Genomic DNA, 26,478 nt, shown 5'->3' with positions numbered 1-26,478 from the left:
TGAAATTTTAACCTTTCAAAAACAGTGGTTACAGAAACTGTGACACCAGCGGATGTTTGTTAGGGCCAGTGAAACTCAGGACGCCAGAAGGGGCACATATAGACGAAGACCACAGCACATTTGCTCTAGCAGCATTTTTATTTACAAACAGCAATTTCCATTGACTTTATACCATAAAAAAGCCATTTACAAGCAAGAAACAAGAGTTCAGAACAAAATTAAGCAGCACTGAAATATTCAATGTCACAAATCTAAAACAAAATGAATACAAGAGTAAAATATCATTTGAATAAATAGTCTTAAATTCATGCTATAAAATAATCCTTAATGGCAAGTTACGAGTTGATACAGCATCCGCTTAGCTAGCTTCATTTACTTCATATGGTGATGAAGTGTGGAGTTGTGAGGTTACCAGTTTATATATTGCAAGATAATGACACTGTGTTAAGTCATTCAAATTGCTCAACCATTTATAACGGAAAAAAATGTTAGCCCTACTAATCAAAGTGGTGAGAGAGATGGTTTTCACATTAGGAAAATGGTCATTCTCGAACAAACCATATGCTTACCTCTTACTAGAGTCAGGGCAGCAACCAAAGGCTTGGGCAGCAAGTCCAAAGGTTGAATTCACAGCATACTTGTCACTGAGGGGGCAGCAAGAGGTCTGTTTACTGAATCTGCTGCAAGGCTTACTCCAGGACTTGATTGAGAACTACACCAGCCCTGTCTGTGCCAGACCCAAGGGAACCAGAGAGAAAAGGGTCTCTTGTGGCCGAGGAGTCAAGCACTGGGCAGAAACAGTGCAAAGACTCTGGCACTTACTGAAAAGACGTACGTGACGTGTGACAACCATTACAAATTTCGAACAATGTGAATGACTCTTCTGAACTTTCAGTTCAGTTGCACTGAGTAATATGAAATCTATGATTTATGAACTAGATAGTTTCATATAAAGAATTTACATAATTCCCCAATACTTTCATATATAAAATTTAATAAATAACCCTGACCAGTCTAGAAGCACCATTCAAGGGGCATGTGCCCTTGGAAAATAGTTTAGGTGTTGCATATTTGAGTCCCTTTCAGTGGAGGCTTCACAGGAAACCATTACAGAATTTTAACAATAATGACGACAACAATAACAACAACAACAAAAGAACAAAACAGAAAATCACAGTAACTAATGGAAACATTGTTAAAATAAAATACATTGATTTCTTTAAAGTAAAGCTCGTTCACATCCATGATTTTCCCCCATCCCAGCCCTTGTTTTGTGTTCCTGCAAACTCTTCCTAGAGGCTATAAAAACAAAAGTAAAAACAAAACCACACACAAAAATATGCAGGCCTATGGTCTGGGCTAAGGGACAAATAAAGACTTGGTTATATAACTGCTATCATTAGAAAAGACATCTAGTCATGCTCTGGAAGATTTAGAAGTTATCAATTTAGCTCTACAGTATATTCTGCTTAACAGTGAACCGACAGTATCCTTTCTGCTGTTTAAAAAAAAAAAAAAAAGCACAGCAACAACAAAAAACAAAACTGCCAAGGCAGAGCCAACTGGGAGGTTCTCCACTGTCCCCAAAATTAACTTGACTTCATATACTGTATTTACAAATATCATTTCTAAATGTATTTACAGTTTTAGTAGAAATTAGAGGGTAGAGAACTGATTAGAATGAAAATAACTGTTTAAAACCACAAACATTAGTAAAAGTAGAAAATTCTTTGTTTTCACAGTTTGTAAGAACAGGTTAAACACCTCTAGGAAAGGACGCTGTCACTGTCTTCACATTGTCGACGTGTTAGAAAAGGTAGCTCAAGAAGAGACTCAATTATGAACGAACCTATATGGATTCAGGATATATTTTACTGTAAAAGACTTCTTCACATATCACTTTTGTCTTAAGTTTTTGCATTTGTTATAAGTGAAACAGCTAACCTAAAACTGTACAGAAATAGGGACTTCGCTTTCCAAAAAAAAAAAAAAAAAAAGAGTCGCTCTAAAGAGTTACACAGCGGACTTCGTCTGTGGAGACGTGAAGTGAACTTCGGGGAGAGAATGTTTCTGTTGTGGTCACGTCAATTCTCCTGGCACATCCTCATGTGACAAGGCACAATTAATTGCTGCTGCCCGGTCTGAACGGAGCTGAGCTTTCACTGGCCGTGCGCACCGAGGAGCACGGCGCCCAGCTCTGGCTGGCCTGCGCGCGGCCTCCCGCGGAGCCCTGTGGAACCTTACAGTACTGGGTTATGGCTTGAGAATTCGTTCTGAGCACTGCTAGCAGTGGAGAAGGTAAAGTGTTAGCAACGTGAATGGGAGCAAGTGGAACTTGCAAAATGTGGAATCATTACTCGAGAGAAACGCAATCAATTTTTCTGCCCCTTAACAGTCCCATTACAATGTCTGAACCTGAACTGTACAATCAAAGCAATGTAGATTTTTTTTTTTTGTCAAAGACAATTTTGGATAAGTCACTCTTTGGTAAACTCAAACCAGTTAAACAAATTTACACACACGAAGAACTCCATGTACATAAGGTTAAGACGGACACGGTGACAAGAACCAGGACGTTGGAGGCGCTTGCCCCAAGTGCCTTCCCTCCTCACTTGTCTCGTGTATCACAGAATGCTCTGGAGACCTCTCAGGAGGAAGGCCCCAAGCCTGAGTGAAAAGGAGGTTCCTTCCCTGAGCCTGACCTCTTATGTCCTCGATTTGGGTGTTTCTTGTCACAAACTTTAATTTGTATCACAACACAAATTTTTTGCATTTAATTCTTTGAAGGAAAAAAAAAAAAAAATCAAAACCAAACTTGTAAGGAAAAAAAAAAATTACAAACATTTACCTGAAACCCCAGAACATATTTAAGTGGGTAAACACTGGGGGTCCAGCCTCCCCTTGAGGCACAGGGCTTTGATAGGAGTTGAACAAGTGCTTCAGGGAGAGAACAGGCCCCGGACTTAGGCAGTCTGACAGGAAAAGGCATACTATATACCCGGTTAGCAGAAGCCGCTCCTCGAGCAGCAGGACTCGCGTGTGTCTGGACGTAGTAACACTGATGTGGAGCGTGGTGGCTCACGCCGTGTGGACAGACCCCCTGTGCTGAAGAGATGCTACTGCACAGCTACCACCCCGGGGGGGCGGTCACACACAAGGGCCTGAATGATTTTTTTCCCCCCAGAACCAAAAAACCAAACAAAACAAAAATCCCCAAACACTCCCCCACCCCAACTCCATTCTTGGTATTTTAAGAGCCAAAAAAGCATGGGAAACCGGCAAACATCTATTTCTGTATTCCTTTTAACTCCTTGCTTCTGAGATTTCACTTTTGTTTTTTTTTCCTCTTAGGGGGTTTGTGCTCTTCTCCCGGGGAGACACACTGGTTGTGAGTTTCAGGGCCAAGGTTCTCAAAGCAGAAGAGTCTGGAGTGCTGATATTTTACCAGCGGCCCATGGCACAAACTCAACACTAAATCGCTCACATTACTCTCTGCTGGAGTATACAGTACCAGAGCAATCTTATAGAGCCTGTTTTGTATACCAGAAGCACATGGGTGAACAAAATATAAAACTCAAGACATTTCCTCAAGCACTAATAAAACATTATCCAAATAGGACTCAGGTTTTGTTTTTTTTTTTTAAATACAGTAATGTGTTTGCCAGCACATGCTTTTGAGGTCTTTTTTTCAAGCTATAAACTCAGGAGAGGGAAAAAAAAAATTGTAATTCACTTTTACCACTACATTTCACATTTTCTACAACTATACTGACCTAAAAGATACACAACATAAAAAATAGCACCACGTGACCAAAAAAATGGTGACACACAGAGATTTGGTGACACACAGAGTGTCTTAGAGGGCTTTGTAACTGTTGGTTTCTTTAAGCAGGAAACACTGAGAGTGGGGGAGCCAATGAGGCTCTTGTCAGCACACACAATACTAAGATAGATATATTGCTTGCAATTCCCATAGAGTATATCTTTACAAAAAGTACAAATTCCAAGTTCTGCAGTTTCCCTGGGAACTGCATGTAGAAAAAGTTGCTGTGCACCTGAACTGGCTGTTTGAAAAGAGAAAGAAGGTTTAAAAAAAAAAAAAAAAAAAAAAAAACCACAACACTGCTTGGAGAATTCTGTAGACAGAACTACAAATTCCTTTCCTTTACTGCGAGTACTAACTCACGGTAGAGTGATTCGATTTAGTTACCTGGTGTGTGTGTTTCTACAGTACGGAATGAAGGTAGATTCAGAGGCCAGTAAAAACATTGAAAACCACTGCTCCTTTGGGGTTGGCTAATATAACACTACATTATGTAAAAAGGTCAGCACCACGGGTCATCCAGCTTACCTAACTGGATAACTAACAAAATTCCAAATGGTTTCCAACTAGAGTTGAATACGTTTTATGGCATTTGGTTTATGTGTTTGTTATGAAGCAGAGCTATGAACACTGTGATTTGCTTTGCTTGCTTTTGGACACAATGATTAATATATATATGAAAACCTATTAACATTCTTCCATAAGGGAAATAAAGGGGCAAAACCCTAACATATTAGGTAGGGACGAGACAGAGTCCAAAGCCCTGTTCACATTGTATTAAATTATATATTCCTCTTACATTCACCTCAACCAGAATAAAATCAAATTTGAGAATGTATATATACTATATATATAATAATCGCTTTATTATATATATATATAAATTGTCTAACTACCCCCTAAAAGTAATTTTAAATTAGAAAAGGTTACCCATTTGTATCAGCTGACGGCATCCCAGTCTCTCTCCATGGAAATGCACTGGCGCCAGTGCACACAATGAGAGAGTATGCCTCTTGGCAGAGACAGAGGGTCGACCAGTTGGCATAGCTAAATCACTGGCAGATTTTGGATGAAGAGTTTGGCCAAAGAGGAATACTGTCAGCCTGTTTTCCCTGGATACATTGCCCTTCATGCTTTGAGCTCCTTGGGGGAGTGAGGGCGGGGGGGGGGGGGGGGGGGCTGGGAAAGGATAAACACCATGGAGTGTTCCTTCCAGAAACCTTAGAAAAACTGCCAAGAGACCAAGAGATTTCCAGATGGTTGGGAAAACCAAAGATGACAACAAAGCAAATCACAAATAGGCATTGATTAATGTGCTTTGCGTGGGTGCACTATTTTTTTTTTTTTTTTACCATCTTAATCAGGAGCATCGGACACCGTGTGAATTTCCATCCGGGAATCCAGGGCCATCTCTGAGGCCGAGGCATCGTTTTCTAGTTTCTGTTCTGCATACACGTCTGTTCTCTCGGGGGACTCCATGCGACTGCGGACTTCGGCCACGCCGGGGTGGTTTTTCCGCAGGTGCTGGTTGAGGGTGCCTTGGAAAGGGAAGCACTTCCCGCAGATCTCACAGCGGAACGGCTTGTCATCGGTATGGCCCCGGATGTGGTACTCCAACTGGTCCTTCCGCGTGTACTTCTTCCCGCAGAACTTGCATACAAAGGGCGTGATTCCCATGTGGAGTCGCATGTGCCTGTCAAGACTTCCCTTCTGGTTGAAGGACTTGCCGCAGTAGATGCAGATCAACCTCTCGTTGTATGGGTACCAGTGACCTCGCGCGCTCCTCTCCCGCGGGCTGCTCTCGAAGCCCGGGTTACTCACCACGGCCTCGCTGTCGGAACCCTGCACCAGGCCCTGCAGATCACTGTGCAGGTGGACGGACAGGGCCCGCTTCTGGCGGGCCCGTCCTCCTCGGAAACAGCTCAGCATGGATCTGGAGGGGCTGGAGTTACTCAGACTTCCGAACGCCTCAGATACACCACCGGCCGGCTGTGAGGCTGCCTGACAGTAGGAATAGGCGTGCTGGAGCACAGAACCATAGGAACCCACGTTCACGGCCACGACTTGTTCCCCATCAACCATCTCGGTGTGGTACCCATCGTCTCCCAGGGACGAGCTGTCGGAACAGCTGGGCCGGTCGGACTTCTCCATCTTCACTTTCACCTCGGTGATCTGGCTCTCCCTCCCCAGCAGGTCCCCTTGCTCATGGTCCCCCTCGATTTGGATCTCGTACTCGGAGACGCTCCCACTGCTCCCTCGGTCCGAGTGCCCTTCCTCCTGTAAACGGCTGCTGCGCAGAGCTTTACTGGGTGTGGTCTCCATCCGAAGATCGCTGCTTGTGGTGGGCTGCCGTACCTGAGAGCAGTATGGCGGGGAGATCTCCACCGGGTTGGCAAAGAAGCTGCTGTCTTTCACTCCGTTGCGGCTCTCCGAGGTCTCTTCCGCACCGACGGTCACGGAGTCCACATCTCCCACACTGATTTTTGAATGGATGCTCTCTAGGATCTGCGTGCACTTGTCAATGACACACTGCATCTGAAGAAAGCTAGCTGCCGTCAGAAAACTGACAACATCCTTCAGCTGCAAGGACATTCTTCCAGTGTAACAAAATGAAAGCAACTGTTCAAACACATTGGGGTTTTTAATCACTGATATTGACAAGCCACTCATGGTACTTAGTGCTGAATGGTCCCGGAAGTAGGGGGAGCTGGCCGCGAGGACGGCTTTGTGGGCTCGGAATGGCTGACCCTGAATGTGGACAATGATGTCACATAGTTTTCCTTGCAGGCGGAGTTCGTTTAGCTGGCTCAGGACGGTGCTGCTGTACTCGGGCACATCAAACTGAATAAAACTGCTGCTGTCCATTTCTACTGTCATGAAGCGTAATCTGAGGAAAGAGAGAGTTTCATAATTCACCAGTGACTCCTCACTTAAGTACAAGCCGTATAAACACAAGTGTACAAAAAAGACCACCACCGTCATCACTGTAGCTACTGTATATCTTAGGGTATGTCTGAGCAATTTTCCTCTTACTTATTTTCAGTCCTTCATGTCTTCATTTAATTCACCTAAAGCTAAATAATGATCAATCAGCCTAGAGTCTTAGCTGCCTTTCATCTTGATAGAAGTAAAACATGTTGCATATAGTAGGGCCATCTTTGCTCTAATTGAGAACTTGGTATCCTTTTGAGAAACATATTTTCCTGTTTCACCTACCTTTGAGGAGTTGAAGTACTCTGTAAAAGATAAGTATATTCATTTTTTAAAATGTTCTGCTTTATGTGCATACTTTCAACTGGTGTTTTTCAAGTATACAGCACACGGGATACACTGAATGGAGCATAAGCCCTTTTTAGTTTAGAATTTGAGTTGCTGTCTTGATGTACATTTTTTCCCCTTCAGCTCTACACACCTTTATCTCCTTTGGGGTCGGTAATTCATAGAGCAATGCTCGATCTCTTTCAGTGAAGAGGTTTTAGAGGGTAGGAGCAAGAGTGATGGACATACCAGGAGTGTATCATCCTCTGCCAGTGCTTATGATGTTAACTGCCCCCCTGCCTAGAATCCACAGCTCTGATTACTCAAAACTACAGAAGGTGTAGACCTCAGGCTGCATTCTCTGACCACAACCAAATTAGATCTGACATTTATATTTCTGTTTTTAAAGCCCAATCAATAGAAATTTAAACACCTCCTGAATAAGTACTGAATCAAAGAGAAAAATCAATAAGAAATAAAGCTGTTTAGAAAATAAGAAAACTCACATCAAATCTGCAGTAAGAAGGGTTTAGGAATGAAATTTATTTATATGTCCAACTTAGTTGACAATGCATCCAAAAAGAACTGGATAGATACGTGATAAAGCAAACAGAGCAAAATGTTAACAAGTGTGGCATCTAGATTCAGTATACAGTTGTTTGTTGTATAATAAAATTCAACTTTTCTGTATGCTTGATATTTTTCACAATGAAATGCTGGGGTTCTCAAATAACAAATTTTAACAGGCAATATCAATGCCTTACAACACTTTTATCATTGAAGAATAAAAATAAAATCACTTAAGAGGTTAGAAAAGGAACAATAAGTTAAATCCAAAGAAAACAAAAAAGTAATATAGAAGAGTATTTAATCACAGAGACAAAGTTTTAAATTTTAAGATAAGACAATGTGCAACTAAATTTAAGACTCCTTCAGAAAAATATCCATCAGTGTGATAAATCACATTAGAATATTTTTTAATCACATCAGAATTTGTTAAAACATTTTAGAGAGGAATCCTGTACCCTTATTTATTCTAGATTTATGATTGAAATCAATCTGAAATCTGAGTGGCATAAATATATTTTTAGGATAACAAAAATTGGCAGGATTAAATTAAAAAGAAACAGAAGTGCTAAAGCACAAATGACCTTCAGGCCATTCACACTGTTCTAGATGCATGCTCAAACCGGTAAAGCATCTCTGTTCATAGGGCATATGTCTGATACCAGGAAATGGCAAACAGCATAAAGACGACTGTCAACTTTACCTCAGTAAAGAGACTTCACTAAACAGACTTTCTTTAATATCCTAAAGGAAATATTAGCAAAAATAACTCATTAAAGGAATAATATATTATAATCAAGTGTAAGGATGGCTCTCTGTAGTCGCTAAGTTGTGTCCGAGTCTCGCGACTCCATGGACTGTAGCCTGCCAGGCTCCTCTGTCCATGGAATTCTTCAGGCAAGAATACTGGAGTGAGTTGCCATTTCCTTCTCCAAGGATGGCTATATATTATGAAATACACAAATATAATTTGCAATCTCAATAAGTCAAAGGTGAAAAACCATATGGCCGTATCAGTTCTATGTTGAATATGCATTTTAGAAAGTTAAATTACTTTCAAAGTAAGGAACAAAATACTCAGTAAGCTAGTAAAGCAAGAACAATATTTTCTTAATATAATAAAGTGTCTACTGCAAACCAATGGCAATATCACCTTGAAAAAGGAAACACATGTGCATTTCCCAAAATGTATTTAGTAGAACATAAGCCCCAAGCTCACCATCACAACCTCCTAGGACTTAAAAATATTAGCATAATAACCCATCTGCAAAGTCCTATGGACAAGAATTCTATTCAACTCAGCAGTCTGCAAACTTATTTAACCATGAAGCTCTTCTCTCAAGGTACACATATTAATATTCCAAAGAATCAGTGTTCCCAGGCACACATTCTGGTAAACACTTTTGTAGAATTCCTGTTAATGCCTGCAAAGCGAGAAGGTTGTCTACCCACTACTTCTTTTACCTAACATTGTTCTTGATGTTCCAGGCAAAGCACCAAGAGAAAACTAAGGCATATAGCCTTTAGAAAAGAGGAGGTGAAATTATTCTTCAAGGGAGATACGATTATTTACACAGAAAATACAAAAGAACTGCTTGAAAAAAAATCTGTTAGAATCAGGATCTAATAACAGGAGGATTCCAAAAATTATTATTCATAAAAAACCGGTTAAGTAAGCTAATGACAAGTTACAACCAACAACAGTAACAAAAACTATAAAACACTTGGGGGATAAACAAAAAATAGGATCTACAAGAAGAAAACGCTAGCTCTTAAATAAGACAAAAACACATACAAATGAAGACACACACACACACTTCTGGCGGGAAGATTTGATCCTATGAAGATGAACACATTTCCTGCAAGTTAGGTTATAAATATAATGCAGTTCAATGGGGTATTTTATTAGAAATCTGACAAAATGATTTTAAAATTCATCTAGGACATTGCTGTCCAACAGAAATACAAGGTAAGCCATGTGTAATGTTTTCTTGCAGTTAACATTGTTTAAAAGTAAAAATATAAACTTTAAACCATTTTTTAAACCCAATATAGCTAAAACATTACCATTTTAAGATCAACATTAGAAAGTTATTCATGAGATATCTTATATTCCTGTTTCCACACTAAGTCTTTTTTTTCCCATTATTATTTCCATTTTATTGATTAGGAAACTGAGATACAAGAGACGGGTCTTACTCAAGGTTACATAGGTATTTCCACAACACTCTTAGAATTTCATACTGTCATACTAAGTCGTTGAAGCATGATGTATATTTTATATTTATAGCACATCTCAATTTGGAATGACTACATTTCAAGTCCTCAATAGCCATAAGTGGGCAGTAGCTACCATACTGGGCAGCAAAGATCTAGAAGAATAAACACTGAAAAAATAATAGAAAAAGAAAACTGCAGCCAAACACACAGATGTCAAAATGGATGAGTAAGCTATAATTCATTCATCTTGTAAATATACACTGAGTGTATGTATTTATACACTGTATAAAAGTATGCTTGCCACTAGGGACCCAGGTGAGCTTCAATTCTTTTGTTGTAAACTGTGGTAAGAGCTGTAAGATCTTTCACAATGGAGGATAGAAGGATGATATCTCAGCTGAGACCTCAAGGAAGAGTAAAGGTTAGCCAGATGTTGGGGGGTGCTGCAGGGAAATGGTCCAGTCTTCCAGACAGGAGTCACACGCACAAAGGAGGAGAGGCTGAGTCGGAAAGGAAAGACGTGCTGGAGCACGGAGGCACAGCTAGGGCGAGGAGCACGGGCAGAGGACACGTGGGCGGCCGAGGCGGCAGAAAGCAGACCAGGGTGGCCTTCAGGGGCCACTTTCCATCAGTGACAGAGGAAGGCTTCTGGAAATAGATGCTGCTTGGATAATATGAATAAATAATAATAAAGTCAGATCCCTTCTTCACAACACACTCAAAAATAACTTTGAGAAGGCGTTTCTGAGCACACAAAGACAGATATCAGAAGAAAGGGAGATTTAACTATTTAAGTATAATAAAAACTTCTTTACATCTAAAAAATATATTTTTATCATAAAAGAGATAAATTATGAAAAATATATAACATCCATGGCAGAGAATTATAAAACTCTTACAAATTAATAACAGCCAAATAGGACAACTGAAAAGTGAGCAAAGAATATGAACAGATGCTTAAAAAAAAGTAAAATAGCCTTTAAATGTAGGGATAAAATGCTTAACAACTTCATCAATAAGCCAAAACATAAAAATTAACACAAGACACAATTCTTCTTTCTCAAATTGCCCAGGCTTTTAAAAGCACAACTCAGTAGGCTGTGATTATAGGAAGAGGGATGCTCTCATATACTCTGGTAAGCAAATAAAAGCCTTAAAACGGGAATTTCTCTCGACTTAGCACTCTGTACCATAAAAAAAAGTCATGAATAAAGGCACAAAAATTTACTCATAACTACATTCAATTACAAAGCAAATAATGGAAACAACCTGAATAAACGTTCAACGATAAGGGGATTATTCAAGTGCGACACACCTATATACCAGATACCAAGTCACTACTAAAATGATGTTAAAGAAGAATTCAGAGTTCCACAAAATACAAGTACTATGAGGGTAGGAATTTTTATCTGTTATATTAACCATCTGCCAGATAATTGCCTGGCACATGGTGGATACTCAGTAAAAATGTGCTGAATAAATATATAGTGACACAGCAAAAAATCAGATCAACTGCAAATGACCAGGAAGGATTTTTATGGGTGACGGAAATGGTCTAAAACTGAATTACGATGATAGTCTGACAACTTTTTAAGTTTACTAAAAAAGTCACTGAATCGTATACTTAAGATGGGCATTTTTATATGTAAGTTATACCTCAACAAAGCTGTTACAAAAATCAGGTGATCACAGAATATAAAGAAGGATATTTCTAAAAGTATGTATGTATTTACAAATATTAAATAAACATAGATAATATTAAAGAATATATACAAAACATTTACATTAATGAAACAGTAAAGATGTTTTTACTTTCTTTGTATCTTTCTGTATGATCCAAACTTCTATAGTGAACATGCATTTCTTGGAATGACATATATATATATACACACACACACACACACACACACACACATATACATTAAAATCCCAACTAGATGATAATTTGACAGACACTGGAATATAAAATGGTACAAACACTATGGAGGGCATTTCAATAGTATCCAGCAAAATTACAAATGATCCCCCATGACTGAGCAATTTTAGCTCTAGGAATTCATTACAGCATAGTTCATGACAAAAGACTGGAAACAAACTAAATTCTAATCAAGAGGAGCCTGACTAATAAACTATGATATGTTCATACTAAAGACTACTATACAACCAAAAAAATAAATAAGGAAGAGGTGATGGCACCCCACTCCAGTACTCTTGCCTGGAAAATCCCACGGACGGAGGAGCCTGGTAGGCTGCAGTCCATGGGGTCGCGAAGAGTCGGACACAACTGAGCGACTTCCCTTTCATACTGTTATGAAACCATCACTATCATATATTGCTGAATGAAAAAAATCAGATGCAGAGCAGTATATATGATACTATATTTGTACAAAGCAAAGTGAAAACACATATATCTGTGTCAACATATACAGATACGAGCACAATATTTCTGAAATGATGCACAAAAACAAACAGCCTATTGGGAGGGGGAAATAGCAGAGTGGCTGAAAGACCCATTAGCTTTCAGTGAATCATTTTAGACTTTTAACACTTCTGAGCCATGTGGATGTATTGCTTATCTAAAACAGGTAGCATTAAAAAAAATGTAAGGCACTTCATCTAGTTTAAAAAAAATAAGATCATAATATATTCATTGGAAGAATTTGGAGTCAGATGTGGATTCAAACGATGCCGGATTTCCGTTTATAAAACCTTGGGCAAGGTACTTAATAACTTTTCCAAGTCTCAGTTTTGTTTTGTTTTGTTTTTTTCTTAATGGTAATAGTCTTTGCCTCATGGGTTGTTATGAGAAAACATGTAAGAAGCAATCTGTACAATGGATGCTTGGCACACAGCAATCAATGTTATTAGCTACTGAGACTTTTTTTAGGGGACAGGATGGTGTAACAAAGAGAACTGGTTTTGAAATTAGACTTGTCTATGAATCCTGGCTGTGCTACTTTCTAATAAAAATAACAACAATGAACATTTAAATAATTATGTGGCCTCAGACAAATCTGTTCTTGCCTGGAAAATCCATGGACAGAGGAGCCTGGTAGGCTTCAGTCCATGGGGTCGCGAAGAGTCCGACACAACTGAGCGACTTCACTTTCACTTTTCTCTTTCATGCACTGGAGAAGGAAATGGCGACCCACTCCAGTGTTCTTGCCTGGAGAATCCCAGGGATGGGGGAGCCTGGTGGGCTGCCATCTATGGGGTCGCACAGAGTCGGATACGACTGAAGCGACTTAGCAGCAGCAGACAAATCAGTTAACCCTGATCTCTGTATGAAAAGCTTGTGGAAGAACTATTATCCAACACGACTGATGTAAAATTGAATGAAGGAAATTCATGCGATGAATGAGTATAATAGCTTAGGTATAATGAGTGCCTATCTCGTGCTAAACATCTTACATATGTTAACTTCCCTTATCAATCTGAGGGGAATACTATGATTGTTGCCATTTTATAGATGAAAAAACTGAAGAAAAGAAGTTAAGACACTTGCCAAAGGTCCCAGTGCTAATGGATGAACTTAGTCTGGAGCCAGAGGTCAGGCTCATAACTACACCAGACTGCCTTCTAGAACACACCCACTGCCTGGCACCTGCCAAGTGGTCAAATGTTACCTATTCATTACAGCATTTTCAGGACACACAGGGTGTGTAAACAGTGACTTTTGGAATTAAAGGGCAAAAGGAAGGTGGGTTCAGGCTTTTAAAAGGTACAGAGTCCTGGGCAAAAACCAGTAGAAAAAGGAAAACAAAAAAGCATTTCTGAAATAGTCTAAAACTGAAAACAGCTCCACAATGAGGCTTCCTCCTCCTCTACGTGGCTTTTTCTCTTCTTCTCAGAAAGCAGAGAACTGCACTTGAAAGCAAATCACTGAAGAGAAAAATGAAAAGCCCACGATTAACACCTAAGAGAGGAATTCCATTTTTCTGCAAAATGAGAAAGGAAGCGCTCCACTCTCTCCTTGACACTGACACCTCCTTTCCGCTGTGACAATGACATTCAGAGTCCCGCCTCAAGCTGCTAACAAGCCCGAACTCAAGGAGGAAGATTCTCAGAGACTGACACACAAGGAAACTACAGGGAATTTAAGTCCTAGTCACATTACCAGGTCAAAGGGAGTAAAGGCGTAACTAATCACAAGTCTACACCCAGGCCTGACTTATCAGGTCCAGCGGTCTGGAAGTAACGGAAGTCAGAACTTCTTAGAGAGACATCAAATTCAAGCAGAATCCTCCACTCCATACTCCTCTGTATCCTCTGTATTAGCCATTTCCCAGCATGGGCTAATCACTGGTTCCTCGAGGGTCTTGACCTCTCCTGTGAATGGGATGACAGTGGGCCTACACCTAAGTTAGATCAACGTTTAATTTTATCTTTAAAGTAACTTATATGCATATGGTCAAACTTCAAACTATAGTACAGAAAAATATAAAGTGGGCATCTTCATTCTCCTCCTGTCTCTTCTTCCAAAGATAATCACTGGGAAGCATTTGCGGGTGTTCTTTCAGAGAAAACTATAAACACATATCAGCATAAACTGTCCTGTAGGCTGCTTTTTAATCATGTATTTAAGGGGCTACCCTGGTGGTCCAGTGGTTAAGAATCTGCCTTCCAATGCAGGGGATGCGAGTTCGATCCCTGGCTGGGGAACTGAGATCCCAAGTGCTACAGGATCAACAAAGCCCATGCACCACAGCTACTGAGCCCGAGTGCTCTGGAGCCTGTGCTGAGCAACAGGAAAAAGGCCACGGTGCCACAACGAAGACCCAACGCAGCCAAAAAAAAAAGTATCTAATACTCCTTAAAATCCTTTCACAGCAGCGCAAATTCTTCGACTTCATCCTCTTTTCTGGCTTCTTCGTATTCCACGGATAGCGGTCACCATGTGCTCAGTCGGTCCCCAGGTGATGCCAAAAGCAGGAAGCCATTTAAATGGTCACAGCATTTCCTCCTAGCAGAGGGACTGCTGGGTTAGTTTCACATCCATCGATAATGCCAACTCATCTCCCAAGAGGCAGCAGCAACTGCCCTTTCACCAACAGCGCACAAAGTGCTTGTACCCCACATAACTGCCAACAACAAGTATCGAAGTTTCTCACTTTGGCCACGCTGACAGGTTAAAAGTGGCATCTCATTTGCTGTGACTTAATTATAAGTGAGGTAGATCATCTATTCTGGTGTTCAATGGCAATTTTTCTGTTTGTCTTTCTGCTCATCTCCGTTGCCCATATCTGACTCTTTTATTGAATTGTCAGAGTTCTTTGCAAATTAAGAAAATTAGCCTTCTGTCAAACGTGCTGAAAGTATTAGATTTAATTGCAATCACTAAATGGCATACTGACTGGGAATTTAAATTATTTTTCTACATTTATAGGAAATATTCAATTTCAATCTTCTACATGCATATAACCAAAGGGAATTCAAAGATAAATAAGAGTCCCAGCCTTGTAGTTTGTTACAGGCTTACTGCAGATTCCTCCCAACTCCGAGAGATAGGGGAATGGAATTCATTTTTGATAATGCAGAGGAGTGATTTATATTGTTTTTCATTTAGACTAAGTTTGCAGCTGCTACAGAAAACAATAATGAATTTGATTATTCCACTCACCAAATACATCAGAATCAGTATTCTTTCACTCAGCAGATTTATCACAGCTCTTTCTGTCCCATTACAGTTCAGTCACTCAGTCATGTCTGACTCTTTGCGACCCCATGGACTGCAGCACACTAGGCCTCCTGGTCCATCACCAACTCCCAGAGCCTACTCAAACTCATGTCCATTGAGTCAGTGATGCCATCCAACCATCTCATCCTCTGTTGTCCCCTTCTCCTCCCACCTTCAATCTTTCCCAGGATCAGAGTCTTTCCCAATGAGTCGGTTCTTTGCATCAGGTGGCCAAAGTATTGGAATTTCAGCTTCAGCATCAGTCTTTCCATCAGTCCTGAATACTCAGGACTGATTTTCTTTAGGATTGACTGGTTGGATCTCCTTGCAGTCCAAGGGACTCTCAAGAGTCTTCTCCAACAACACAGTTCAAAAGCATCAATTCTTTGCTCAGTTTTTGCTCATCAATTCGCTCAGTTTCTTTATTGTCCAACTCTCACATCTACACATGACAAAACCACCCCCAATTAGATATTTACGCTGCTATATTTTAATTAAAAAACAAGTATATATAAACTGGATATTTTTCTTCAATACCATTAACACTTATTTTAACAATACTTACTTTGGTTTTGTTTGTAAAATTATACTTTGGATAAGAATGTGAAATACTTCTTTTTAAAAACATACCTGAAGAGGATATTAGTTAAAATGGTCTGCTGGAAAGTTCAAAATTGTCAGCTCCTCTATTTCTTCATAATCCTCTTCTGCTCATTCAACTAATGGACACACAAACCTTTCTGCTCTCCACCTTCACTGGAATCCTTTCACACCTCTGGAGGCAGCTCTCACCTTGCACACAGCCCCTGCCACGTCAGCTGAGGAGACTCCGCCACCACTGGTCCAAACAGTGGGTTCTGGGAAGGATGTGGGCAGCCTTGCCATCCATCCAACCACCCCCACACCAGCCTCGGCAATTGTAAAAGGGAATCCCTGCCATCTTCTACCACGCTTCTGAGCCTCCCCTCGATATCTGGGAAAGTCCGTCACCACCATTATCAATAACCAACATTTACTGAATGCTCCATACGTGCTGAGCAAGTTGTAAAGGCCTTATATGTATCACTTCACTGAATCATCCTGACCTTCCACGAGAAGGTAGGTACTATCACCCTCACTTGAGAGGTGAGGAAACTGAGGCTCCAAGAGGCTAACTTTTTCAGGACTGTTGCCAAGTTTGGCCATCTAGAGCCCCTATACAATAATCCCTTATCCTTGTTTGATTTTCCCAAGGGTAACAGCAGGACCACTCAGGGAGGCAGGGGAGTTGAGGAAAAGGCAGGAGGAAAAGAAAGCTCGACCTAGCTTACACTCCTGCCCAAGGGTGGTGGCCAGAGAAAGGGACAGTGACAGGTGACAAATATCCTCCCACTGCTGCCCAGGGCTCTGACTCCTTCCTCTGTGAAGAGGAGGGAGGTGGAGAAGGCAAAGGGGCGCATTTTAGTAACGCCTGCCAAACTTACAAGAGCACATACCCTGTGAATGAGCAGTCTTAGTTCTAGGAATTTACGACAGCACCCTCTTTCAAGATCAAAATCTCCCTCTTTTCTGGATCAAAGCCACGTGTAGAAGGAAGGGCCCTGAACAGAAAAAAAGTCCCAGGTGGCCCTCCAGCTGCGGTATATTATGCCCTCCACACTTAACAGCTTTTACTCCCTCTTCCCCATCAGAGCCCTGCACCCTGGCTGATTTTAACCTGCTTTAAATAAACAGCTATCTTTATATGCTAAAGCCTCTGTTCATTAGAACCCACCAATCTCGGGCTCAAGTAAGCGATCCTTCTGGTATTCCAGGGTGAAAGTCACAGAGAGCACATGCTGCCAAGAAGACACAAGTTCAGCCCAAGTTCAACAGAATCCAAAGCAGCACTGAGACTGGACTTTAAAAAGCAAGAGCAGGGACTTCCCTGATGGTCCAGTGGTTAAAAACCCGCCTTCCAATGCAGGGGACACAGGTTCGATCCGTGGCTGGACCACTAAGATTCCATATGCCACAGGCAGGTAAGCCGGAGCCACAAACTACTGAGCCCACAAGCTCTGGGGCCTGCACTCCACCACTAGAGAGAAGCCTGTGTGCTGCAACGAAGACCTGGTGCAGCCAAATAAATGAACATTTTTTTAAAAAGCAAAGCAAAAGCAGAGTGTGAGGGGCTACCCAGGACTGACCAAGTGGTGAGGAAGCCAGCTATGAAAGCACTGAGGAAGCAGCAAGGCCAGCGCAGGCCAGGGCAAGCAGAACCACGCGGGGCCAAGAGTGAGCAGGCTCGAAGCCCACGACCACAGGCTGCAGAGCTAGGACAGACTGCAGAGCCAGAGAAGGGAGGCCATTCACTCGGCGAGGCAGTGTGGGCACAAGCCACAGGGGAGAGGTGCTGGCCCATCAATTACCATTCAAGTCAGCCAGGGAGACTCGACCGACAGGCCTGAAGTAAAAGGTGAAGGAGAGGGATCCTAGAAATAAATGTGCACGCACGCTCTGAAAAGAAAACAAAAATCTGATGCAAGACCATATGACAACAAGGCTTAGCGAGTAAAGCTGTCTGAAATCTTTTCGAGCTCCCACCCAAAAAAGGAACACAGGACCACACCCAGGCATCAGGACAAGAGGCTGTTCTGAAATGTTACAAACAAGGGAATGATACCCCCTAACCAAGAGTCCAAAGCTCACTAGGAATACACACATTTTACCTGAAGGAGCTTTAAAAAAAAGCCACTTCACAAAGACAGGGAAACCGGCCGACCATAATCTAATAGACACAGCTGATCCTGGGAAGGGTGGACAGACACCCGTTCATCACCACTCTGCTCTTCCCCGCAGCCTGCTCCGTCCACTGAGTGTGAGCGAACGAGGTGAAAGGGCCATGAGTGCGCTTCTCTGTGATCACTACAGGCTCACGTAAAACGCCTGATTCATGGAAAATACAGCTCCCCAAGTTTCCAAAGGTACTGCACCCTTACCCATTTCTTATACAGCGCTAGGGCATGTAAGAAGGGCCCTATTATTTCCATTTAATGTCATTACAGTCTTATGACAACATCTTTTTAAACTTATCTCGTATTGGGGTGCAGCCGATTAACAATGTTGTAAGTTTCAGGTGAACAGCAAAGGGACTCAGTCATACATACACATGTATCCGTCCTTCCCCAAACTCCCCTCCCATCCAGGCTGCCACATAACACTGAGCAGAGTTCCCTGTGCTATACAGTAGGTCCTTGTTGGTTATCCATTTTAAACATTGCAGTGTGTACATGTCCAGCCCAAACTCCTTAACCATCCTTTCCCCTCCCCTCCCCACCGCCCCGACGTGACTACCACCAAAAAATAACTGAAAAGCGTGGGTGAGTTTATTTACAATAAAGACATAGAGGCCTTTGCAAGCATGACATACATGCCAGAAGCAACAAAGACAAGCACAAATACATCTGACAACACAGAAATGCATGATAACCCCCCTCCCCATTGAAGCCAAACGATAAACGACATTTTGAGGGAAAGTACACGCACCTCTGACAAAGGGCTACTTTCCAAATTCCTTAATTTATGTTATAACTCAAAGAGATTTGGGCTGACACAGATAATCCTATGGAAGAAGGGGCAAAAGATATGAACAGTTAAGAGAAAAAGTGATCAAAAAACATATGAAAAGATGTTTAGTTTTATTCGTGATCGAGAAATGTGAATTACAAAAAGAAACAGTGACATACCATTCCTGGCCCATCAGGCCTGCACACATTTTTAAATGTGACAACTATACTCCAATAAAAATTAATTAAAAAACATGTGCAGGTGTAATCCTTAGGGATAATCTGGTAACACTGATCAAGATATAAAGAGCATTTACTATTTAGTCCACAATTAACTACTAAGAATTAAGCCTACAATACACAGTACTTACAATAGCATATTAGGATATATGAAACAAGGATGTCTGCTGAGCATTTTTATTCACTATAGCAAAAAAAAAAAAGAGGGGAAAGGAGCTCAAAATTCATGGAGAGAAGACTAGTTCAAAAAAACAAAAACCCAATCAACAATGAAACACTACCCAGACATTAAGAATAGACAGGACCTCCCTGGAGGTTCAGTGGTTAAGACTCCTCACTCTCATTACAGGCAGCATGGGTTCGATCCTTGGTTGGGGAAGATCCCACATGCCAGAAAAAAAAAAAAAGGAGGAGACAGATCTGTATCCTTTGACCTGAAAAGGAGTTCTAATATTTAGCCAAAACGGTGGATGTGGGAGTTGGATCATAAAGAAGGCTGAGCACCGAAGGATGGATGCTTTCCAACTGTGGTGCCGGAAAAGACTCTTGAGAGTCCCTTGGACTGCAAGGAGATCCAACCAGTCCATCCTAAAGGAGATCAACCCTGAATATTCATTGGAGTAACTCATGCTGAAGCTGAAGTTCCAATACTTTGGCTACTGGATGCAAAGAGCCGACTCCTTGGAAAAGACCTTGATGCTGGGAAAGATTGAAGGCAGGAGGAGAAGCGGATGACAGAGAATGAGACAGGTGGATGGCATCACCGATTCAAAGGACATGAGTTTGAGCGAACTCTGGGAGATGGTGAAGGACAGGGAAGCCTGGCATGCTGCAGTCCATGGGGGGTCGCAAAGAACTGGACACGACTGAGCAACTGAACAACAAGATATTAAAAAATATGTATGTACATATCTGATTTCCTTCACGTACTTTTCTTAAAAGAACAAGTATATGCTGTTGTACCGATTTTGGAAGGAATCGCATGAAACCACTGATGTTGGTGACTTTTGGGAATGAGGACTACAGACTGGGAAGAAGAAAGGGGAACAGACTTCTATACTTTTTTGAATTTTTTATCATATAGCTGTATTAGTCTCACTAAAAGTTTTTTTAAGATACATTATAGGATTCTACCTAAAAAGATGTAATTTTTAAAACCAAAGAATCTAGAGAAAGATAGGCTGCAAATGGATAATTACTGTATCAAGCAGACAATTACAGAGGCAGAAACAAAGAACTGAGAGAGCAATGACAAGACTGATTACTTTTGATCAAAGAAAAATCTTTAATCCAACAGAATAAGAAAAACTTCATGGTGGAAGCAATATTTGAACAGGACTTTGCATTTCAAATGGAACAGGAAGAAGACTCCAGGCAGAAGTCTGGGAGAATCAAAGAACAGCAGGGCGAAAATGTATGGTGTCTGGGGCAGTGGCCAGGCAGGCCCCAGGTACAAGGAGTGACCAGGGAAAGAGGAATGCCACGATGGGAACATGGACGTCCCTGAATACCAGACTGGAAATCTCAAACTGGATCGTGGTGGCTGCCAATTTGAACACGAGTCCAAAGAAGGACTCAATAGGACGTGGAGACTGAGGGATGCTATCCACTTTGGAAGGCAAGTTAGCTCTGCCTCAGACAAGCTGCGTTTAGGCTGCCCTCTGGGCAACTGAACAGAGTTGACCAATAAACCATTTGGGAGTAAACCAAAACTGTAGTAGCCAAGGACCCACGTGCTAACGTGGTTACTCAGACAGAGAAAACAGAAAAGACAGTTGAGAACTGACTTGCTCCTACTGTAACATGGTATCTCATGAAAGAGGAAACATCCACATCTATCCTCCCTCCAACACGCCATTTCACTGAACTAACACAATTCTGCATCATGTCCTTTGTTAAGCTGTAAGGAAACTGAGTGATGAAAACCAGAACCTAGACGAGTGCCATCTTTCCACAGTGCTAACCCATTCCAAAGAGAACCTAAAGATAAGAAAAGACACTTGCACGTCACCTGGGCAAAATACCCACATGAGTCTTGAAATCCCCTCGACAAAATCCTTGGGTAAAGTCCAGGAACTGCTTCCCCATAATGACAACATGAACAAAAGTAAAAGTATAAAACCTAAGCAATTGCGATGTGCTGATTTCTGAGCCGGCTGTGCTGCTGAGTGCACGCCCCCGGGGGTGAGCTCTCTGCGGTCAGTGACTGTGTGCCCAGAGTCTAGCAGAGGGAGGCCCTCAGCAACCCCAACCAAGCTGGTGGCTCAGCTTTCAACTTTTCCTGCTGAACACCCAAGAGATGTAGGATCGTCTCACCAGCAGGAAAAATCTAGCAAGGTAGTTCACTCCCATCTAACCCATAAACACTCTCATTTGCTCTACTTCATTTAAAAATACCCAGTGACACTTCCAAGAAAGGAAAGCAAGGTTACAAATTTGGAAGTTGTTTAAGGCACCAGGAGGTACCCATTATTCTGCATCAAGATGCTCATGATTCCAAACCCAGATTCGCACCTGCTGGCTTCAGTCACTTGCTGATACTGGAGACACAACTCAAGCTAGACTTCATCAGGCACTGAAGACCCTGAAGATCCCTAGTTTTCATTCTTAAACAAAAAGTTATTAAAAAGATTGCAGATAGGAGGAGCACTGGGGACAACAGGCGTGGAAATGGCAGTAACAACACTATAAAAATAACTTTCCTAGGTATTTCTGCCTGGGTCTAGGTCAAAACTAAAATTGAGCTGTTATGAATTACAATCTAATCCTTCAGAAAGTAGCAGCCGAAAAACACCAGGCCTGCCTGAAACATTGTGGTGCTGCTGAAACCCAACGCAAGAAAAAAAAAATAAATAAAATGGCATTCCGTGATGGATATTCATGAAGCACTCATCCTAATTTAAAAGAAAACAAGTCTAGAGTTCTTACTGCATTAATTCATGTGAGCCTGAAAGAACATTTTTATCCAAACTGTGAGATTTCCTACCAAGGCGCTAACATTCTCCAAGTCTGCTCAGCTACACTAATTCTGAGAGCGCAGTGTGCTTTGACAGTGGGGATTGTCTTTCAGTCAGTACAAAACATCAGAAGCTTCTTCTGAGCTTTCCAAGCAAGGTAGGAATGCACTCTGTAACCTGCCTGGCAATAACAGTCACTGAGCTCCACCTGTGTACTGTACGCTAAGTAAGCTCTCTACCTGCTCACCGAATCTTCATGACAACTCCATGAAACAGACTCTGCAGCTGCACCCATTCTACAGATGGATAAACACTCAGAGAAACTAAGACCCTCTCCCAATTCATCCCAACTCACTAATGGCTAAGCCAGGATTTGAACCTAGATTTGACTGTCTCCAAAACCAGGATTCTTCTCTCCTATAACAGGAAAACTTTAATCCAGGCACAGTGGTGAGAATTAGGGGTTTTATTGGTGCTAGAGCCTTACTGATCACCTATGAGTGGAAAAAAAAAATTCTCACTTAAGGCTGTATCATCACACCATTACACCAACACAGTAATAATTAAGGGGTTACAATTTCTTGTACTTTGCAACCATTTCTCTGCATAAAGTCCATTATTTTTACTTCTATGAAGCGGGCAATTAGATGTTTAAAATCCTATCATGAAATAGAAACATTAGTTTCAGTTAAAGGAATAAATAAGGAACATCCCTGGTGGTCCAGTGGTTAAGAATACGCCTTGAAATGCAGTGGACGTGGGTTCAATCCCTGGTCCAGGAAAATCCCACATGCCGCAAGGCAATTAAGCCCAAACATGGCAAATACTGAGCCTGAGCTCTAGAGCCCTCGTCACAACTAGAGAAAAGCCCGAGCTCCACAACGAAGATCCCCATGCCACAATTAAGACCCGATGCAGCCAAATAAATAAAATTAGAAAAGAAAAACGAATAAATATGCTTTCCTGGGGCAAAGAACCCAATCAAGTCAAAGAGTTGCATCTTATCTGCACGCTGCTGGCATGTCAAGGGGCACTGGACCTGGGAAATAGATTAAGTCCGAACCTCTTATGCTGAAAGGATTAGAAAAGCTCACCTTGAATCGCTTTCTTCCATGAGGTTTTCCATGCCATGAATACAACCAGAAAATAACCATTAGAAATTAAACTGACATCAGTTGAGCTTCACTAAGCTAAATTCAGCAGTTTGTCAGCTACAAAACATTAAATGGACACAATCAAGAAGTCTGAAAAACATGAAGCAGAATTCACACTTGAGAAAGATGGAAATTAATGGGAATAAAACATAATGATGCATTCCAGATTCGTAATACAGACATTTCTGACAACTGCTTCAGCTGGAAGGCAGAATGAGGATCCAGAGACATGCAGAAACCCAGAGCTCAGTAGACACACTGAGGGTCAGCAACCTGGCATGTCCCCACCTTGATACATTTACACCTCACAATAATGATGATGATGAAAACTTACTAAGCAGTTACCAAGTGCTACAAACTTTGCCACCTCCTTCACATACTTTTTTTCTTCATTTCAAAATCCACAGAACCTTAGGAAATGGCTTTTATTATCCCCACACTACAAACGAGAAAACAAGAGTCAAAGACATTATATAAATGGTCCAAGCTCACATGGCTAGTAAAGAGCCCTGCTGGGATTCAAATCCAGACCTGATGCTCAAGCTCATGTTCTTTCCCCACAACCTCCCACTGAAGAATTACATGACTTTTTCTTTTCCCATAATCAAGAGCAAATATTTTAATGTTTCAAAGATTTATTTTATGTTATCTGCACTCAAAGAAGGAAAGCTGAAAACACCTGCCTTAAATAGCAGCATTAGACATAAATGACATATGACAGAGAACACTGATAATAAAAGTCTCCTTTAAAAAGAGGGGATTCAAAAAAATGTTTATAAGTCATTTACCAACAAAAACCATTAAGTGTTTACATACCTGTTATAAAAGTACAACTACAATATTAGATAAGTATTAAGACAAAATGCCCTCCAAAAACACCCATTCCAACTGGGACAAGAGCAAGTTCAATAACCAAGGAACAAGTGCTGAGTCCTGTGCTTTAGATTCTGAGTGCCACAAAGGCATGGATGGGGGTAGGGCTGTCAGGGAACACCCTCTGGAGGAAGTATATCTTCAGCAGGGGCTTGAAGGAAGTGAAATGGAGAATTTACACAGAGAAGAAAAAGGAGGCCGGTACTTCAGAAGGGGGAACTAGAGGAGCAAGGCCCTAGAGGCAGTCACAAACTCGCTTCTGCAGGAGACAGACGACAGACAGGGAGGAGAAGCAGTGAATAAGGTCCAGGGAGGCAACCAGGGGCCAAACCAAGGAGAGCCTTGAAAAGACGGGGTGGGCACTGACTGGACACAATTGTGGCAGGCAGACGACTCTGAAAGTGGTATAGATACCATAGCCTTTTAGCTGATGTCCTGGCCCCTGATGTCCTCTCCCTTCCCCTCCTGCAAATGATCATGACCTCTAGTCTCTGGCCTCTCACCACTGACTTCAGAATGGTTTCAACTTTGGCCTAGTGCTCAAGTTCTTTCAGGAACCAGCCCAGACAATCTTTTCCTCTAATCCCTTCCTATATGCACCCTTCTCCACAAGGAGACTGGTCTATTCATTAACTCCATAGGATCACTGGACCTGACTCTTCTTTTCCTACTTGAGACCTACTCATCCTTTAACAGGCAGCTCAAATGCCACCACTCTCACTAAGCCTTCCCTGACCATTTGGCCTACAGTGACCTCCATCCCTCCTCCCTCTTAATTCTACAGCTCACAGGCTTTTCTCATCAAATCAGTCACCTTTGCACAGGTAGAGTCTTTGCACCCAATGTAAAGCTGCTTGGAGACTGTAAGTGTGCCTCCACTTTACCCCACCACATGGAACAGCGTCTTGACATTTAATAAGCAAGCACTCAACTCTTTTTTTGACTTCCAACATTAAGTTTGGCATTAGCATAAAGGAAGGGTGGGGGAGGTGGGGGTACTTCTGAAGTCTGAGACGGGTTAAGAAGCTGTTGCAATAATCCAGATGTCAAGCAAAGAGGGCCTGACTAGGGAACAAAGGGAAAATGGGCAGATATAAACAACAAAAAATTTTGTGCGTGCAAAAACTCTGCAGGACGTGACTGACTCCTGCCAGGAACAAAAGCGAGGGATGAATTACGATAAGGCAAGGTTTAGAAAGGCTTCTTGGATTCATTTTAAAGACTGTCTGAAACCAAGTGTATTAAGTGGCTAAAAAGTCCAGATCTGCAAACTCTTCGGTGAAACTGCCCAGTATCTTGAACCAGGGACATCCCTTCCAATTTCAGACATATATAGACTGACAGAACTGGAAGCGTCTCTACAGAGCTCATCTAAATACCCTCACTGATCAAAGTGGGAATCTGAGGTCCAACATCGAAGAGGCTTGCTGAAACCTCAAGCCTGAGACTCGCAGACTGTTGACGCCCCAAGGCACAAGCCGCCTAGCTTAGAAGGACACTGTAGACACCCCCCAGGCAGCCCAGCCCTCCGTAATGGCAGGACCTTCCGAGGGCAAGAGTGACCATGGAGACGTCCAGGGCCAAGCACGACGCGCCGTCGCCTGTTTACCTGGAGAAAAGGGGTGGCATGGGGGCAGGGGCTCGGTTGCAGCCACCAGCAGGGCCGACCCCACGGCCCGGCACGGCTGTCCAGGGGACTTAACCATCCGGCCTCCCGGTACAAAGCGGGAGCGCCCCCCGGGGCCGAGGAGCCCGGAAGCAGGAGATCCCCAGACGCCCAGGGCGGAGGCTGGGGGAGTCCGGGGCAGCTGGCTGAGTTCGACCCTCAGCACCGCAAGCAGCTTCCCGACACCGGGGGCCAAAGCAGGGTTCGCCCGTCGGGGGCGCGCGCCTGGCCGGAGCAGGTGCCCGGGGCCTCCCGACCCCGCCCGGCCTCGGCTCCAGCCCGCGCCACCCGCCCACCCGCCGGACTGACCAGGCGCGGAGGCTCCAGCCCCGCCGCGCCCAGAGCGAGCCGGACAGCGGCCCGGGACTGCCTCCGACCCCGCCGGCTACGCCCGCGCCTCGCCCGCTGCCCGCTGCCCCCTCGCCGGCGCGCCTCACCTGCCGAGAGCGCCGCGCTCACATCGCCCGCCCGCGGCGCCCCCTCCGCCGCCGCCGGCGCCAGGCCCGTCCCCGCCGCTCC

General features: G+C 42.6%; 1 protein-coding gene across 1 annotated transcript; it reads right to left on the bottom strand.

Moving 5' to 3' along the window:
- Positions 1-119: 119 nt before the first annotated feature.
- On the bottom strand, positions 120-26,478 carry ZBTB34 (zinc finger and BTB domain containing 34). Its single transcript, XM_025261694.3, has 2 exons — positions 26,397-26,478; positions 120-6,710 (listed from the first exon to the last, which is right to left on the bottom strand). The coding sequence occupies exon 2, from the start codon at positions 6,698-6,700 to the stop codon at positions 5,180-5,182; it is 1,521 nt and encodes a 506-aa protein (XP_025117479.1). The 5' UTR covers positions 6,701-6,710; positions 26,397-26,478; the 3' UTR covers positions 120-5,179.

The sequence above is a fragment of the Bubalus bubalis genome, chromosome 12, assembly GCF_019923935.1.
Source record: "Bubalus bubalis isolate 160015118507 breed Murrah chromosome 12, NDDB_SH_1, whole genome shotgun sequence".
Lineage (NCBI taxonomy): Eukaryota > Metazoa > Chordata > Mammalia > Artiodactyla > Bovidae > Bubalus > Bubalus bubalis.
Note: the sequence above shows the minus strand (reverse complement) of the source record. Positions and strands in the feature narration are given on the sequence as shown.

Bases quoted from the DNA above. Each gene is read 5' to 3' on its own strand.
- ZBTB34 (XM_025261694.3), bottom strand. From the start codon at position 6,700: ATGACAGTAGAAATGGACAGCAGCAGTTTTATTCAGTTTGATGTGCCC.